The sequence below is a fragment of the Loxodonta africana genome, chromosome 13, assembly GCF_030014295.1.
Source record: "Loxodonta africana isolate mLoxAfr1 chromosome 13, mLoxAfr1.hap2, whole genome shotgun sequence".
Lineage (NCBI taxonomy): Eukaryota > Metazoa > Chordata > Mammalia > Proboscidea > Elephantidae > Loxodonta > Loxodonta africana.
In genome coordinates, this window is record NC_087354.1 from 42334395 (window position 1) to 42353785 (window position 19391).

General features: G+C 44.9%; 1 protein-coding gene across 1 annotated transcript in view; it reads left to right on the forward strand.

The window, feature by feature from the left end:
- The window catches only part of LOC100663341 (neuroplastin), a 66800-nt gene that overhangs the window by 36165 nt on the left and 11244 nt on the right, over positions 1–19391 (forward strand). The window contains exons 2-4 of the mRNA XM_010593733.3: positions 7–178; positions 3993–4087; positions 16603–16736. Of these exons, the coding sequence (XP_010592035.1) occupies positions 7–178; positions 3993–4087; positions 16603–16736 (401 nt within the window). The remainder of the gene's footprint in view (positions 1–6; positions 179–3992; positions 4088–16602; positions 16737–19391) is intronic.

A 19391-nucleotide genomic window follows, 5' to 3' on the forward strand; every position in this document is an offset into this window, starting at 1 on the left:
TTACAGAGCCAAGGATTGTCACCAGTGAAGAGGTCATTATTCGAGAAAGCCTTGTCCTCCCCATCATCCTGCAGTGTAACCTCACCTCCAGCTCTCACACACTTACATACAGCTACTGGACAAAGAATGGGGTAGAACTGACGGCCACTCGGAAGAATGCCAGCAGCATGGAACACAGGTGAGAGGGGCTAGCAAGACATCTGCCTAACGATCTTTCCGCTGGGTAGATGCCCTAGTGAATTACCTTTTAGAAATGTTTAATATCATCACTCCGTCCCTGGGTGGCACAGACGTTAAGTACGCAACTACTAACTGAGATGTTGGTGGTTCAAACCTACCCAGAGGCACCTCTGAAGAAATGCCTGGCGATCTGTTTCTGAAAACCCTATGGAGCACAGTTCTGTACTGACACGCATAGGGTCACCATGAGTCAGAATCGACTCAAAGGCAATGGTTTTTTTTCTTTTTTTAAATCATCATAACCTGATCAAGACCAGTGAATACAGCGATGATAGCTTGGAAATATCCTTTGAAGAAAAGTGGGTATTTGCTGGCTGGAGTTACCTGGCACCCAAAAGGTTTGGTGCTTTTTAGAATGTCTAGAACACATGGCACCTCACCTTTCAGTCTAGGTTGTTCCTGGTTGAAAACTGATTTAGAGGATGAGCTAATCCTGCTTAGGAGGATGATGCGTTGCTAAGAAAGAGCTCGCTGGAGTGGGACCAGGGAGACCTATGTATCCAGTAGTGTCAAGGACATTGTGCATTTCTTGCAGCATTGAGATCTTTTCACACCCTTTATTTTGTTTGATCCACATGATTTTATGAGAGGGAGCACTTCTTATATTTCAGATGCGGAAACTTAAGGCTCGAAGAGTAATTAACTCTTGGCTGCATCCAAAGCCAGTTGCCGTGTCTAATAAGTATCAGAACCAAGGCTAGATTCCATGTCTTCTGACTTTCTAGAATCTAGATCATTGTTTTTTCCTGCTCCACCGTGCCATTTAGTAGCAAGTCAGTTTACCCATCTGCCCCGTAGTTTCTTAGAAATACAGCCTCAGCCGGATCCTTACAGTTTGGAAAGGATTAAGCAGATAGAGGTACCAGGTGAGTTGAAAGGGATTTATTTTTGGTTTGCCGATCAGTTTAACGAGTTTGTTTTTTTATAATACCTCTTTCAGGGTAGCAGATGTCCAATCATGCTTCTCTTGGGTCTTGTACAGTGTCGCCCACAAAGCTTTGGGCTGTAAAACATATACCCTGACTTTATTAAATGCCTCTTCCCCTCTTTTTTTCTCAGCTGATTTTGAAGCTCTCCAAGAGTGTTCTGCATCGTGAGAGCTTTTCAGGGAATCTGTGACCTCCTGCATTTTGTGGAATAGTAACTGCTGAGTCCTTTAGGCCACCTAATTAGTCAGCCACGAAGCCACTCTCAGAACCCTGCTTCTGTCAGCTTGTAAGGGGACATTTTCCCTTTGCTTTAATTGCTTCCCAATACTTGGTCCAGGAAACGGGATGGGGGAAAATTTGAACACATTGGAATGGCCTCAAGCTTGGGAGTCATCTTCCCAAGTTTTTCTCAAAGAACTTAGAGTCAGTCTAAGCCCTGAAGCTATAGCTGCTGTTCCTCCTAAACTCTGGAACACTTGGAGTGAAGAAGACCTTAGTTGTGTCTCTTTTGCTATTGGGAGCATATTCATTTAAGAAGAGGCTGTGTCAGATTAAAATCTCTTGGCGGCTTCTCTTAGAATATCATGCTGCATGGACCTGCTGAGGCAGTCCTGAGACGCCCTCTCTCTCTCCTTATGCCTCGGTTTTTTTTTTTTTCAATTGTGCTTTAAGTGAAAGTTTACAAATCAAATCAGTCTCTCATACAAAAATTTTTATACACCTTGCTATGTACTCCTAGTTGCTCTCTCCCTAATGAGACAATACACTCCTTCTCTCCACCCTGTATTCCCCCGTGTCCATTTAGCCAGCTCCTGTCCCTCTCTGCCTTCTCATCTCCCCTCCAGACAGGAGCTGCCCACGTAGTCTCATGTGCCCACTTGAGCCAAGAAGCTCACCCCTCACAGGTATCGTTTTCTATCTTACAGTCCAGTCCAGTCCCTGGCTTTGGGAATGGTACCAGTCTTGGGCTAAGAGAAGGTCTGGGGACCATGAACTCTGGGGTCCTTCTAGTCTCAGTCCGACCATTAAGTCTGGTCTTTTACGAGAATTTGGGGTCTACATCCCACTGCTCTCCTGCTCCTTCAGGGGTTCTGTGTTGTGTTCCCTGTCAGGGCAGTCATCGGTTGTAGCTGGGCACCATCTAGTTCTTCTGGTCTCAGGCTGATGTAGTCTCTGGTTCATGTGGCCCTTTCTGCCTCTTGGGCTTGTAATTACCTTGTGTCCTTGGTGTTCTTCATTCTCTTTTGCTCCAGGTGGGTTGAGACCAATTGATACATCTTAGATGGCCACTTGCTAGGGTTTAAGACCCCAGATGCCACTCACTAAAGTGGGATATGCACCGTTTCTTAACCTGTGTTTCTTTTTTGGAATGAAGAGTAAGATGGATAAATAGGTTAGGCCGGTTAGTGGTTGTGATTAGGAGTTTCTCTCAGACGCTGACTCGCGCAGTGGAGGTTTGACCATCACCAGTATCATATTTTAACCACGGAGCAAAAGAGCAGGAGGCCTGTTCTACATAAATGCTTATCCTCCATGTTGGAGGCCGTTGTTTCTCTGCTTCTATAATACACACCAGCCTCTCTGCACATGCTTGGTGTGTGTGTAGGCCAGAGTGTACAGAGTGAGCCAGCGTGAAGTGAGGCCTCGGGCAAGAACGCTTGTTTGGGATAATCCTGTGGGATTCAGAGGAAGTGCTGTTCTGGCCACGCACACTTCCTGCAGCCCTGCCTGTCACTGCCTGACTCGGACTGGATCTCTGCACAGCTCTCCACTCTCAGATCCTCTTCATTCAGTTATTTGTTTGTTCTTTCATTCCCTTTTTGCATTCTAGGCACCATGCAGGTACTGGGTATATAATTGTACACCCAGTAAACAGCGCTCACCCTCACCAGACTTGGTCTGTGGGGAGAGGGACATCGATCAAGCAGTCAGACAAATATATAAGTACACGTTGTGATAAGTGCTGTTCTGAAGAATTTTGGGGTTGTATAAGAGAATGTCAAGGAGGGGTTATGTAATTTAGATTCGGGATGGGAGGAAGTGGCATGTGAGCCAAGACCTGCTGGAAAGGAGTTAGCTGGACTAGATGATGGGAAGAGCATCCTATGTGAGGGAACAGCTTGTGGTGAGGGTTTTGAGGTAGGAACACATTTGGCACATTGAAAATCTGAAGGGACCAGCATGGCCAGAAGGTAGCAGGGGATGAGGCTAGAGAGCTAGGCAGGGCCCAGGTCATGCAGACCTGGGAGTGTGTGGTGAGAATGTGGTTTAGTTGGCATCCCTGTGGCTGACACTCAGGGGGCAGAGCCTTTCCTTTCTTCCATTTTTTTTTGCCGTACCTGAAATCCTGTTAGTGAGTAGAGTTGGTGAAGCGTGTGCTACTGAAACACAAGGTGGGAAGAAAGTAACTACCAGAAGAAGCTTTGGTTTTCTTCTGCCCTTGTTTGCCTGGAACCACCAGGTGAGCAGGCAGATCTTAGGGATGGCTCCATGCTCTGTATCTGTGTGGGTCGTAGAGCTCTGTACGGCCTTCTATTATGGTTACTTGTTTTCATGTGTTTATTCTCCTAATAGACTGGAGCATCTTGAGGCTGGGAGCCATGTATTATCCCATCTTTGTATTCCTGGCACCCAGAAAGGAGTAAGGCAGTAATGTTTGGGGACACAAAGGGGGAGGTTTTTGCTTTTAGTTAGGGGGAGGTGAGTTGCATTAAGGGGCAGGATTTGGAGAACAGGCTCCCTGGTTGCCCGTTTGACTCTTCTTTTGTTATGTAATGTGACTTCTCCCAGACTCCTCACTTGGTTTTTCCTCTCATCCTGCAGGATCCCTAAGCCAAGAGCTGAGGATTCAGGCGAATACCACTGCGTATTTCACTTTGCCAGTGCTCCTAAAGCAAATGCCACCATCGAAGTCAAAGGTACACTCCAAAAGAGGCTGCGGTTTGAGCCTCTCACTCTCCTTGAGAGATACTGCCTTGGTCTGGACTCCCACTTTTCAAGTGTTTCTTGTTTCCATTATAAGAGACAATATATAATGTCATGGTTAGGACACAGCTCAGGAGCCCAGATGCCTGGCATTAAAGCCCAGCCCCATCATTTACTAGCTGTGTGACCATGAGCGAGTTTTTAACTTCTCTGTGCTTAAGCTCCATCATTTATAAAATAAGGATATCAACAGAACCTACCTTACAGGGTTGTTAGGGGGATTAAATAATATAGTAGGTTAAACTATATAAAATTGATGTTTTTGTATGTCAAAAGGAAACCCTGGTGGTGTAGTGGTTAAGAGCTACAGCTGCTAACCAAAATGTCGGCAGTTCAAATCCACCAGGTGCTCCTTGGAAACTCTATGGGGCAGTTCTAGTCTGTCCTATAGTGTCGCTATGAGTTGAAATCGACTCGACAGCAGTGGGTTTTTTTTTTTTTGTTGGGTATGTCAAAAATGTTTGAATGTTGGCAGTTGCATATGATTCAACCTTAGGTAAAGATCTTGGAACAGTGGCTTACTGTTACCGTGGCATAGGTCTCTCCAGTGGGCCAGCAGGATTTGGCAAAGCCAAGCATGTAGAGTGAACATAGCTGTGTGTGAATAAGTCACTAGAATTTTAATAGAAACCCTGTCGGTGCCTGGCATCTTCAAGATGAGGCTATAGCTGAAAAAGTCCCAAGAAGGGCAAACAGAAGTATAAAAGTCGGAGTTGTGCATGATATCACCAATCCCAGCTTTCCCGTGTTATTCCAGAGAAGCAGCTGAGAACCGAAACCACTAGCTGTGTCACACAGTGAGTTTGTGGCAGAACTAGCACAGAACCCAGGGATTCCGAACCCCAGTCCAGTGCTCTTTTCACTGTAATAAAAGAATCGTGGGGAGCCGGGGCTGCTGTTTGAGGTCAGGCAAAAGAGATGATTTTTTTTCCTTCAGTTTGCTTAGGAAGGACATGAACTTATTCTTTCAGTCCCTGGGGTTATTAAATGAAAACACTATCCTTGTGGTGCTGCCTTAACTTGTGAGTTGACGTAGAAATGGCTAGTGGCTCCTCCGGCTGCTAGATTTAATGATAGTCTGAAGGCTTAATGGGATTAAGTCAAGGTGGATAGTCGCAGTTCACAACAGGCCAGAGAACCTCGGGTTTGATTTTGTCGATGGCTTTTCTTGGAGAGATCTGGGCTTATCTGTGTTTTTGAAGAATATGTTCAACATGAGGATGGAGAGGGTGGGAAAGCACTTTGTCTAAGCCATCGAGTGCCTTCCCCAGCCTGGGCGAGTTGAGCTACGAGGGGAAACGGTTCGCTCCTCCATGTGGAACTTGAAGCCCTGCAAGATTCCAGGCTGAGCTTTTGGCACAAAGTCCACGTCCTGTAAGAAGGAGCAGGGTGGGGGAGGTAGGAAAAGGGGGGGTGTGTATAGTTAATTGTTCTCTCTAAGTCTAAAGGATAATTTACATACAATTGCAAGTCCTGACTAACTGTAATGTGATTGACTTAGAGTTAATGATATCTCAGCTGCATTTGCAGGAGTGAGACACGGTGGTTTTTCCAGTGGTCTGGCTGCTGGAGTAGGCAGGATTCACCGGCCCCAGAGGCATCTCTTTTCACATTCTCTTCAGCAGATATGAAGTGGTAGTCAGGATGGGCAGAGAGGAGGCTGCAGGCAGGAGTGTTTCAGAGGCAGTAACAGCTGACGGCGGTATGCCAGGTGCTCACCGTGCACTGTGGCCCTTGTACTGTACTACCGCTTCTAGAGACGATGTGGCGGCAGGGGTGGTGTCCTGGTTTTACGGATGTGGCCCTTGAGAACATTCAGTCCTAAAACATATTCTGAGACTAGTTTGGACAGATATGTTGACAGTCTCTCAAGAAAATTCAGAAGGAGCTCTAGTCTCTCCCTCCTCCTCCGTGTTCTGACACCTGGGGAGAAACAGCTGCATGCTTAGTGTCTCTCAGGTCATGGACAGTTGGATCTGGTAAGGACCATGGACATTCACTGTTTTCGATCTAAGTTTAGAAACGTTTGCAAAAGAACTTAATCCACACAAACCATGTACCCAGAATCATATTCTAAGCCAGATCCCAATTGTGATTGGGATTGAAAAACTACTTTGCATTTAGCGTAGTGAATGTGTGTGTGTGTTGATTCCCAAAGCTTTTCCTATAAACTGCTTGCTCCGTCCCTTTTTCCCGTCCTTCCTTTTCTAATTTAAAAAAATGTGCTCACAGAAAAGCAAACAAAACATTTCTTTGTAATTTACGAAGTAAAAAGAAAGTCCCTGTCCTGACTCCCAAACCTTGTGTCCTTCCTGTTTCCTCAGTGCACCCCTGGTGGGTTAAGATGCAGTTGTCCTTTGTTTATAGTCACAGTGATTCGAAAAGTCTGCTGAGTAACAGAGAGGTGGAGATGGTGAACAGAGAGGTTCAAGGCACATACATGACCTCTTTGCTGAAGACATCTCTGGAAATCTTCCTTTGTGGTTTTAACCAAATTAGCACCTTAAACCCAGGGTCAGTGTAATTCGGACCATACGTATCTTTTTTTTTTTAAGCAGTTTATATATACACTCAGCCCTTTTCTTGCCTGTCAGCCTTTTGGTGCAGTTCAGAACTTCTCTGGCTGTTGTTTGGGCTCGGTACTGTGACTGAATGAAGGACGTAGGCTAGCCAGGGACAGGGGCAGTAGCTGTCAGATGAGTCAGTCTTGAGCTACCCATAGTGTACAAGAGAACAGAAGTCTGAAGGAACCAGCCGGAGGGGCATGTGTCTGGGAACTCATCTGAAGAGGCAGTGCTTTTCATGCTAAAAAGTCTGTAGGAATTTTGAGGTTGGTGGTATCTACATGTGGCAGGGAAAGCCTGCATTTGAGGTAGGGTTTTTTTTTTTTTTTTTGAGGGTGAGGTGGTTTCTCTCTCCCTTTAAAGGACAAGAATGAGGCACAGTGTAAACAGGAAGATACTATTTTACTGTTTAGGGTTACGTTTCTTAGGTGTTTGGCAGGTGACTCGAGCAGATGCTAGAGGTGGAAGATGGAGCTGGGCTGGCCAGGAGGGAGGAAACCACGGTGACGAGGCCCCTGCCCTATAGCCTGGCCTCTCGGGGAATCTGCGTAGGTACCTCTGGGGCGGGCATTCCTTCCGTATTGTTTCCAGTCTTCAGAGGTCGTGTCTTCCACAGGTACCACACCTTATCAAAGAGAATTTGTCAGTGAAAAGATGTGGAGTTTTCTATCCCTGTAATTCTCTAATCCTTATACTGCTTACTCCTTCCCTCTTCCCCTTCCTTCCTTTTCTAATTTTAGAAAATGTGCTCACAAAAAAGCAAATAAAACATTTCTTTGTAATTTACGAAGTAAAAACAGAAAATCCCTCTCATGACTCCCAAATCCTGTGCTCATCCCCCAGCCGTTTTAATTAATCCAAGAAACAAGGCGTTTGAGTTTGTAGAAAAGGACTTCGGTATCTTCAGGTCACCTGCGATGGACACACCTTGGGCTCTTGTGGAAGGCACACTCACAGCCTCACAAGGCCTGGGTCTCCGGTCTCAGGAGACCTGCCGCTGTTTCTCCCTGCTCGGGGTATTTCACGCGAGCTTTCATTTTTTTCGTAGATACTAGAGTGAAGATTAATCTTGTTTTTCACCTCCCTGCTTCTTGCTTACTTTCCGTTTGGATATTGTGTCTGAATGTCAGGATTTCTTGTAAGTGCCCTTGCCCTGCTGCCTGCTTCCTCCTCTGCTGCCAGGCCTTTCAGGGATATGATAGCAGAGTTCAGCCTGGCTGAGATGGACTGGGTGTGATGATGGTGAATGCTGTGAAGAGTTATAATACACATCTTGCATTTGTACCACATGTTCAGCTTACAGAAGATATTCATGGTCATTTCTTCATTTGTTAGGCAGGAAAGGCAGCTAATTTGGCAGGTGGGGATAGTTAGAGGTTGTGACACCCTTTAGTTCATAGCTGATAGCAAATCTGGTTCTGACTCAGAACTGCCCCTACCTGAGAAGTCTTTGAAAGCATGATAATAGTATCTTGAAGCTGCTAGGACAATTTGAAAATCAACCTCAGCCCAAATAGCCATACCTACCTACTCTTTTTTTTCCTTGCTTAGGGCACTGCCTTGACCTTCCTTAATAAGAACAGCTAATATCATTGCACACTTATTATGTGGGGAGTGCTGTGCTACATATGCGTTTTCTCTTTTTTAGTCCCCACAACTCTATGAGGGAATGCTGTTATTATCTCTACTTTATAAAACCCATTGCTGTCGAGTCAATTCCAATTTATTACAACCCTACAGGACAGAGTAGATCTACCCCGTAGAATTTCTAGGGAGCAGCTGGTGGATTTGAACTGCTGACCTTTTTGGTTAGTAGCCCAATGCTTAACCACTGGCGCCACCATTGCCCTGAGAAAATCAAGGCTCAAGGGAGTTAAATGACTTGCTAACTTTGACAGAGCCAACTGGTGGAGCCAGGTTCGCGCCATCACTAAGCCATATTGCTTTGTTGAGCATATAACAATTAAAAGGCCTTGGATCGAGTTAGAAGAAATGAGTTCTAATCCTGGCCCTGCCCCTAAACTTACCATGACCCTGACCGGTCACTTCCCTTCCCTGGGCCTCAGCTTCCCCAAATTATGATGGAGTGGGGTAAGACAGATGATCTTTAAGGTTCCTGTAATCTCCGTGGCTCTGACAGTCTGTGGTTCCCTGAAAAGTACTATTACACAGGTGAGAGGTTGGGATATTGAAGGAAATGGTTTCTGAGCTTACCTTCCTAATAGTGGTCATTGACAGCTTCTCAGGTTGGAGAATGTCAGCTCGGGGCCTTCCACCTCTCCACCCACTCATCTCCCCATCTCATGGGCACACTCCCTCCTTGGAGTCCCGTGACCACAAACACCGGTGCCAGGGAATGTGTTAGAGCAGCAGTTCTCAAACTTGATCTAATTCAGATGAAATGTGGCCTAGGCATCGGGCTTTTTAAAAGCACACCAGCTATAAGTGTACACCTAAGGTTGAGAGTCACTGTCTTAGAGGAAACCTCAGTGCCTCCTCCACAGTGGTTTCAACTGCAGGAAAGAGAAGAACCTCCTCCACAGAAGCCAGCACAAGGCCCAGACTGCTCTAGTTTCCACAACCAACGGTGAGTGTGCTCTGGGTGGGAAAAGCATATTGAGTCAAAAGCCAGCCTCCATCTTGCTCTAGTTTCCACAACCAACGGTGAGTGTGCTCTGGGTGGGAAAAGCATATTGAGTCAAAAGCCAGCCTCTATCTTGCTTTCATCTTGACCGGTCTCATATTCCTTCTTGGGTTTAGCCCTTGGCTAAATGTAAATCTTGACTCTCCCTCTGTCTTCAGCCAAGCCCTTGTTTTGGCTACAGCAAAGATGAGGTGTCTCTGGGATTTGATAAGTTGCACGAAGGAAACAGACGGTCTAGAATCAGCATATTTACTTGGAAACAGCCCACTTAAGGACAACACCTTTAAGGATGGAGTTTCTTTAAAAATGAGTCCGTAGGTTATGAGTTTGCTTTGAAAAGTGAGCATCAAATAGGCAGTCTGTGGAAGAGGCCCCATACTTGCACGCCTTTCTCAGCTCTGTTCTGCTTCACTTTATTTCACATCTGCTTCATTTGAACAGACCTCCGTTCCCCGAGTTGACACTTCCTACAGCCGCTGGCCTGGCAGGGAAGCTGGATGCTTTGCCCTAAGTATAGGTGGGGCAGCAGAGGGTACTGAGGAACATGCCTTTGCCCTTGGCCAAAGGCCAGACTACCCAGGTAATAAAGTTGGGTCAGGTGCTATTGGGTGACTGAGACTCTTTTGGGACCCTTCTGTAGCCATTCTTGAGCCTACTGGAAGAATATCCATTAACTAAAGTGATTTGAATATGTGGCCAGCAAGGCCAGGGAGTAAGTTTAATTTCAACTGGGTCAGTGACCTCTTCTAAGGGTCCCTGTGCTACTTCCTCACCACTTTGCCCCTCATTCCTGCCACTTAGTCCGTGTTCCTCAGAGGTAAAGGAAATAAGGAGCATTTGCCTTATCTCCTTGAGGTAGTGAAGGTTTGGCGTGATTCTGCAGAGCTGCTTTCAGGCCAGCAGAACCTGGCTAGGCACTCCTTTGTTAAATGGCAAGCTTATATGGGGCGAGGCACTAAAATCAGCCATTAATCAGTATAAGTTGTCAGTATCTGACCTGATTGAACCTGTTAGCGTCACAACGAACTCCTGCATACAGAGGGCACATAATAATCAGTATCTCTTTGACTTCTTAGAGCTGATAATGTCTGAGCCTTAGCCTTTGCCTTGCCTAAAAGCTCAATTTAAATGCTTGTTTTTGACCCTGAGTGCCAACCACGTGCTAGATTGGTATAGAGATGTTGTTTAATCCTCACAACACTTCTATGAAGTATATGGGTGGTATTCTCATTTTATAGAAGTGAAAACAGAAACTCAAAGGGTTTTTAATGACCTGCCTTAGGTTAGTCTGTTGGTAAGTGATGGAGTCTCGATAGATCCTGGATTTCTCTGACTTCAGGTCCAAAGCTCTTTTCTTCACATGACACTGTATGGAGTAGTTAACCTCTAACAAGTCAATCTGTCTCATCTTTGGTATAGGATGTTCTAGCACATCTGCAAGCAAAGATAACCTTTGGCAGTTTCCTGTGCAGTTATCAGTGACCCATATTGTATATTTTTGTGGACACTGTTCTAGTTTGATTTCTTTTCCCCTCTTTTAGAGAATTACAGAAAGCATAGCCTCTGCAGTCAGAGAATTTGGATTCTAGCTTTGCCATTTATTAGCCATATAATTTGAGATTTTAAATAGCTTTGCCACACGTGAGTTTTCCCAACCATAAAAATGGGTAATGGTTGCCTCACTGGATAGATCATTGGATACAAACTGTTGGCCAGGGCTGCAGTCATCTGAAGGCTTGATGGGCTGGAGGATTCACTTCCCAGAGGGTTCAGTCACGTGGTTGTGGGCAGGAGGCCTCCATTCTTCATGACGTGGGCCCCTCTATAGGCTGTTTGAGGGGCCCTGCAGCATGGCTGACCTCACCCAGAGCAAGCCAGCCAAGAGAGACAGCAAGGGGAAAGTCACAGTGCCTGTGAAGAACTGTCTCCAAAGCCACACGCCTTTACTTCTATTTTATTTCTTAGCAGAGAGCCAGGAAGTCCAGTGTGTACTCAGTGGGAGGGGAATTAGGCTCCACCTCTTGAAGGGAAGAGTATCAAAGAATTTGTGGACTATTTAAAAATCACCGCAGGTGGACTAAGGGGCAGCCTCTCTGCCCACAGCTTCCATGTGCTCTGAGAGCCGGGCTACCTTTCTTACTGTGTCTTCACTGCCCTGCTCAGCAGATGGTGGGCAGGAGCAGGCTTTCTGATTGCGCAGTCACCAGAAAGGCTAGCGGGAAGTGAAAAAACTTTCTGTTGACCCAACGGCTACAGTGATAGTTGTCATAATCACTCCCTTTAGGGGTGGAGTGATGTGATTTGGCTTTATTTCCTCTCTACCCACTATGCTAGTGATGATTCCACCACCTCAAGGGTGAAATAGTCAGGGGTTATTCTTTTCAGTACATCAGGCAGAGGGGATATTCCTGAGTGTCATTTGGCATTCTTTGCTAAGACAAGGAGAAAGCGTCACTAGCTCTAACCATTGAAAACTCATTCTTGTAGGTTCACACTGTAGACATGGCCAGCATAGTGGGGTGGGGTTAGCTAAGCTCCTGGATGGAAGGACTTAGTCTCTACACATAGTCTTGAAGGCCATGTTTACATCTATAAATAGAAGCCTCTATAGAATACCAAAGTAGATGAAAGAAAAGGGTAAGTAGTAGTCTCCTAAATATCAAGGCAGGAGTGAAGACCATCCCCACCCCTGGCTTTAAGTCTGAGTCCTTTCACAATAGTGAATTTTTAGGGGGTATAGAGCTGTAAACCAAACCTGTTGTCATTTAGTCAATTCTGACTCAGTAACCCTATAGGACAGAATAGAACTGCCTCATAGGGTTTTCAAGGAGCGGTTGGTGGATTTGAACTGCCAGCCTTTTGGTTAGTAGCCAAGCTCTTAACCCCTATGCATCCCGGGCTTTGTTTTAGCCTATTAGGTTCTAGTGTATAATCTTAGTGATGAGTCCCCAAAGCATACATACAAGTAGTATTGAAATTGGTCAAATAACTGGGCCAGAGTAGGGGCAAACGAGCATGAAAATGGAGAAAAGTAAAACCTGTTAGCTGACGCCTTCTAAATTATGTGTTCACCCTATACTAGTCCCCTGAACTGCCCACCTGGCAGCTTTACTTGGATGTTAAATACGTATCTCAACTCAGCATGTCCTAAACCTGAACTTCTGGTTATTGTCTTCCAACTACAAACAAAACAAAAGAAAAACAAACAAAAAATTACCCTGATTCTCTCATCTTAGTAATTGGCAACTCCATTCTTAGAGTTAACTGAGGCCAAAAACCTTGGCTGTCTTTTCTCTCATATCCCATTTCCAACCCACCAGCAAATATATTAACTCAGCCTTCAAAACGTGCCTGGAATCTCACTACTTACCACCCCTTCTACTGCTACTCCCCTGGTCTGCATCACCAGCTCTTGCCTGGCTTACTTTAATAGCCTCCTGCTTGGTCTCCTTGCTCCACATTGTCTCTCTATAGTTGTTGCCCACATAGCAGCCAGAGGGGGCCTGTTAAGATGTATAAATCCTTTCATTCCTCTGCTCAGTATTCACCAGTGACTTGCCTACTGACTCTGTAAATGCTAAAGTCATTTACAGTGGGCCACAAAATCCTATCTGATCTGGGCCCCTGGTCCTTCTGACTTAAACCCTACCATCTCCCCCTTGCACACTGTGTTCCAGCTAAATGCCTCCTTGCTGTTCCTTATAAATAACAAGCACGGTCCTGCCTCAAGCCCTTTGCCTTTCCCTCCACCTAGAATGTTCTTCCTGCAAATATCTGAATGACCTATTCCCTTATTTCCTTCATGACTGTGCTAAAACTTACCTCATCAGAAGGGCCTTTCCTGACGACTCGGTGACATGTTTGACATGTAATGTGTGCTCAGCACATTTGTCGAATGAAAACACAACTATAGAGGCAACATGTAATGGTTTTTCTGCTTGTTGCATCCCCTTGCTTATACGTGATGCTATTTTAGTTAGTGCGTAGCCACAAAGCTTGCTCTTCGGAGTAATTATTGTGGTCACTAACACGTATTGCCTACAGAAAGCTCTGAGAAAGGCTGATCAGGCCAAACACCAGGGTCTAAGAAGTGAATTGAGTGACTATGGGAAAAGTTTGGTTGGAATAAAATAGAGCCAGTGAGGAATTTTCCTTGGAAAAACACACATACAAAATTTCCTTTATAATATCCTGTCTAGAAAACATCTCCCACTGAGCAGTACTGAGCAGGTCTCAGTGTGGCAGTGTCTTAGTTATCTAGTGCTGCTGTAACAAATATCACAAGTGGATGGCTTCAACAGACAGAACTGTATTCTCTGACAGTCTAGGAGGCTAGAAGTCCAGATTCAGGGTGCCAGCTCCCGGGAACGCTTTCTCTCTCTGTCAGCTCTGGAGGAAGGTCCTTGTCATCAATCTTCCTCTGGTCTAGGAGCGTCTCAGTGCAGGGACTCTTGAGTCCAGAGGACGTGCACTGCTCCTGACTTTACTTTCTTGGTGATAAGATGTCCCCCTGTCTCTGCTTGCTTCTCTCTTTTATATCTCAGAAGAGATTGATTTAAGAGACAACCTAATCTTGTAGATTATTGAGTCTTCCTCATTAACATAATTGCCTCTAATCTCGCCTCATTAACATCATAGAGGTGGAATTTACAACACATAGGAAAATCACATCAGATGACAAAATGGTGGATAATCACACAATACTGGGAATCGTGGCCTAGCCAAGTTGACACATATTTTAGAGGCACACCATTCAATCCATGACAGGCAGTGGCCGGTTGTAGAGAGAGTTTGAGGCCTTGCCCATCCCAGGAGGACCTTTGATTGTTTTTAAGCCAAGGAAAGCTAAGCCAGAGAGGGTACATGGAATCAGCGTGTGATATTGTATAATTATATAGGCTTTTATAGTCTCAGAATGAACGTCTTGACATCTTATTCATCTATTCAAGAACTCTGGGAGGCAGACAAGGACGAGAATTACTTGCATTTCGTAACGGGCGTAGAACTGAAGCACAGGATAGTTAAAGAGCTAGCACATCTGGAATTTGGACCATGCCTCTTGATTCTCTTTCTACCTTGGCCAACAAAGTGATGTGTGGCTTACTTTTATTGCTTTCAGGTTACTGTAACTGGTGAGTCATTGGTGGAAAATACAGTTAAGATAAAAGGAGGCTAAATTTAAAGAATTAACCCCTATTTCAGGCTTCTTAGATCCTTGAAATTGACCCCATTTTTAGACCACAGATGATGTTTAGTTCTTCCTAGGAGACCCCTAAAAGCAGAGACCAACAGCCTCGAGCAGGCCTAGAAATTTCTCCAAGATTTTGGTTCACTGAGATTGTTGCTAATCAGGTTTGTGAGTCAGATTCCTGAGGCCTTAATAAAATTCTCTTGGGACACTTTAAATTACCTGTTCATTCTTTCCCTCTCCCTTGTGAAGACCCTTTTGCTGGATTCTCTCTTTCCTGGGAGTGCCTTTGTCATTACTTGATGAATATTAATAACAAAGGCTTGTCCAGAAGCTTCTTATTCATTGTTTTTACATACCTTGTAGTAGGACTTGAATTCAGGTGCTGGACTGAGGGATCTCTCATTTCCTTAAGGGAATGTGTGACGGAGGAGATAATAGTTTTCTGTTTGCATTTTCTTTTTCATTTTTTTATTTAATTTTAAAATCTTATATGTCCAGAAATACTTAAAAAAAATTTTTTTTTATTGCGTTTAAAGTGAAAGTTTACAAATCAAGTCAGTCTCTCATACAAAAATTTATATACACCTTGCTACATACTCCTAATTGCTCTCACCCTAATGAGATAGCACACTCCTTCCCTCTGCTCTCTCTTTTCGTGTCCATTCCACCAGCTTCTGACCCCCTCTGCCCTCTCATCTCCCCTCCCGATAGGAGATGCCGGCATAGTCTCATGTGTCTACTTGATCCAAGAAGCTCGTTCTTCACCAGCATCACTTTCTATCCCATAGTCCAGTTCAATCCCTGTCTGAAGAGTTGGCTTTGGGAATGGTTCCTCTCCTGGGCTAACAGAAGGTCTGGGGACCATGACCCGCGGGGTCCTTCTAGTCTGTCAGACCATTAAGTCTGGTCTTTTTACAAGAACTTGGAGTCTGCATCCCACTGCTCTCCTGATCCCTCAGGGGTTCTCTGTTGTGTTTCCTGTCAGGGCAGTCATCGGTTGTAGCCAGGCGCCATCTAATTCTTCTGGTCTCAGGCTGATGTAGTCTCTGGTTTATGTGGCCCTTTCTGTCTCTTGGGCTCATACTTATTTTGTGTCTTTGGTGTTCTTCATTCTCCTCTGCTCCACGTGGGTTGAGACCAATTGATGTATCTTAGATGGCCGCTTGCTAGCATTTAAGACCCCAGACGCCACTCTCCAAAGTGGGATGAAGAATGTTTTCTTAATAGATTTTATTACGCCAATTGACCTAGATGCCCCCTGAGACCATGGTCCCCAAACCCCCGCCCCTGCTATGCTGGCCTTCGAAGCATTCAGTTTATTCCGGAAACTTCTTTGTTTTTGGCTTAGACCAGTTGTGCTGACCTCCTGTATTGTATGTTGTCTTTCCTTTCACCTAAAGTAGTTCTTATCCTACTCTCTGATTAGTTAATACGCCTCTCCCTCCCACTCTTCCTCTCTCCTCTTGTAACCATCAAAGAATATATTCTTCTCAGTTTAAACTGTTTCTCGAGTTCTTATAATAGTGGTCTTATACAATATTTGTCCTTTTGCAACTGACTAATTTCACTCAGCATAATGCCTTCCAGGTTCCTCCATGTTATGAAATGTTTCACAGATTCGTCACTGTTCTTTACTGATGCGTAGTCTTCCATTGTGTGATTATACCGTAATTTATCCATTCATCCGTTGATGGGCACCTTGGTTCCTTCCATCTTTTTGCTACTGTGTTTGCATTTTGTTTAAAGGAGAGCTTATTAATTTTAGGGCAGTTGGGCCTGCACCCTTTTCCAATAGATTGGAGAACACCTACATCAGTAGAACCTCATATTATTAGTAACCCTGGTATCTTTTGGGCTGCTTGGTGAGGTGGGGGACAGGGTAGGAGATGGGGTTGGTCCTGTTCTAACCTGAAATGCCCTTTATCAAAGCTGAAGATGAGGGTGGACCCAAAGACTGACTGCATTAGGGCTCTGAGCCAATAGGTAGGGCCTTCATATCCCTGTTCAGAGCAGGTTCCCATGGTAACAGTTCAACATTCTCTCTCACAGCTGCTCCTGACATCACTGGCCATAAACGGAGTGAGAACAAGAACGAAGGGCAGGATGCCATGATGTACTGCAAGTCAGTTGGTTACCCCCACCCAGAGTGGGTATGGCAGAAGAAGGGGGACGATGGATTCTTGGTGAGTAGGAGGGCAGTCCGGGTTCTCTTTGCCTAGTCCCTGTGGTTGCTAGAGTTTCTCCTTGGGGGTGCAGACCTCTGGACCAGTTGCTGCGGCAGCCGTACCGTTGACTGTGCATGGCTTTATCTACCCTCCCTGGGCCATGAATGGTTTGTGTCATGAGTGAATCTGGAGACTACTTGCAGTCTCCACTCAGCAGGGATCCCTATACACGATTTGTCAAAGTTGTCTGTCTGTTTAGGGATTAGATTGCTTGCCTTCAGGATAGGACACTGAATGAGCTAAACCTAATCTTAAACCTTTACAATTATTCTAGTCTGTTTATCCTGAAGAAAATATTGTTCTAGAAGTGGCTTTAATGTGCCTCTTGGTTTTTTTTGGAAGACAGAGCACTGAGGGCAGTTATTAATATATTCCATATATTCCTGGAACACAGGAAAAACTGATGAGGAATTGGGGTCACCAGTGGAGGCCTTAGGGCCACCTCAGACATTGGGAATCTGCCATTATTTGCTCCAGAAAAGATCAAAGAGAACATCTGTTCCCATCTGTGGGATGATTCTTCCAATCTGTTTGGAGAGTCACTTAGTCTCTCTCACTGTCTCTGATTTAATGATGTTTGACCACTCACCTTTTCTGTCAGAAACCAAAAAAACCAAACCCTTTGCCATCGAGTTGGTTCCGATTGATAGTGACCCTATAGGGCAGACTAAAACTGCTCTATAGGGTTTCCATGGAGCACCTGGTGAATTCAAACTTTTGAGCTCTTGGTGAGCAGCCGAACTCTTAACCACTATGCCGCCAGGGTTTCCTTTTCTGTCAGAGGGGTATCATATTGACATTATTCCTCCCAGTCCCAAGCCTTGTATGCCTGGCGCTAAATTTTCTGACATCCTTATTCATTGTCAGTCTTCAAAACCATAAGGGACCCCCAGAGATCATCTAATTCAACTTCTTTATTTTGTAGGGAGGTGAGAAACATGGAAAGGTTATGTATTAACTGCGGTAAATTAGTGGCAAAACCAAGGGTCAGATCCAGTGTTTCATTCTGAGTCTGTTATTTTTTGCACTCCATAATGTCTCAGTAATAAAATGTCAAGGTGGTGATAGTCCAACATCAACAATGATGGCTAGATTTCAGAAACCAGTTAATGGGGGACGTCCTATTAATGAAAAATGGAGAGATGAAGATGCCAACTGAGCATTTTCAGGCCTGCCCTGAAAGATCAACAAGGCATTTAATCTTCTGAGATGCTGGCGAGGAAATGCCCATTTCTCTGTACTGGTCATTGGGGGAAATCCTGATGGCACAGTGATTAAGAGCTATGGCTGCTCATCAGAAGGTCGACAGTTCAAATCTACCAGTTCTTCTCTGTCATGTAGGGTCACTATGAGTTGGAATTGATTTGACAGCAGTGGGCTTTTTGGTTTGATCACTGGGGAGGAAGGCCCTTGAATTTTTGCCAAAGCAGTTTAAGATTCCTGAGTGGGTATTTCATCTTTCTTATTCTTCTCATCCCTGCAAATTATCTGTTGTATTCTGAAAAACATTTAAAATCAAGCATTGTTACTTGCCCTTACTTTTGAGCAATATATCATTTGGTAGAGAGAACATTTTTGAGGAAAGAAGGATGGGTAAAAGAAAAATTATTCCTAGGCCTTTGAAAACCAATTTGTTGAACAGCCTGAAACTCAGTTGAGTGCTGAGATGAAATGCTTTTAATTTTTTCTAGACACTAATGTCAGCTATGCTCTAACTTCCTTTTCTGGATGGATCCCGTAGCTTTCTTGGAACTCTGTGTTGTTGAAAAGTTCAGTCCATTGTTGAGGAAGCACTGAGTTTCTGTTCATGGGTGATGGAAAGCTTGGCAATGGATATTGGCGATGGTTGCACAATGTGATTGATGTAACTGGTGTCACTGAATTGTATCCATGGAAGATGTTGAATTGGCAAATGCATCATCTATATTTTACACCAACTTAAAAAAAAAATTAGTCCAGTTCAATTCAAAAGTCCCGTAGCCTGGAGGACCTGCAAGGGAGGTGGGGGATTATCTTTTCTCTGTCTTCTGGGTCCCCTTTTTCTTCTAGGTATGAGGCAGAGAGAGAGGGGAGGGACAAATATCACTTCCCTGACTTTTCTTGTAGTCCAGTCTTGGTTGTTGCTGCTTCTGTGGCCTCAGTCAGCTGGCCTCTGTGTGGTGGACATCCAAATGCTAGATCTTGTGGCCTGTTCCTGAGCTTCTCACTGCTGAGGCCTTACAGTCAATAGGCAGCTTTCTGAGGTAGAGGAAATTTGAGCACCATGGCTCTCCAGATGGTGGGAGTATCAGCTGATCTTCCTTCTTATCTCCAAATAACCCTTTTCTGAGATAAGCACACATAGAGTACATCAACCAGTCTCCTGCCTAAACAAATACCTTCTGGAAAAAGTTGCCGATCTTCTTTCTTCATGCCCCCCTAGTCTTTGAGTGATTCTCTTAGTGCTTGTTCCACTTGGCTGCAGGGTGGAAGGATGCAATGCCAAGTATAACTCCTTTCCTCCCACCTCCAATCCTGCCTTCTCTTACAGATTGGGAGGGGTGATCTAGTTTAGGTGATAACTGGCGGTGAGATAGCCTGATGGGGCTTCCTTTCAGTATACTTTGGGAGGGC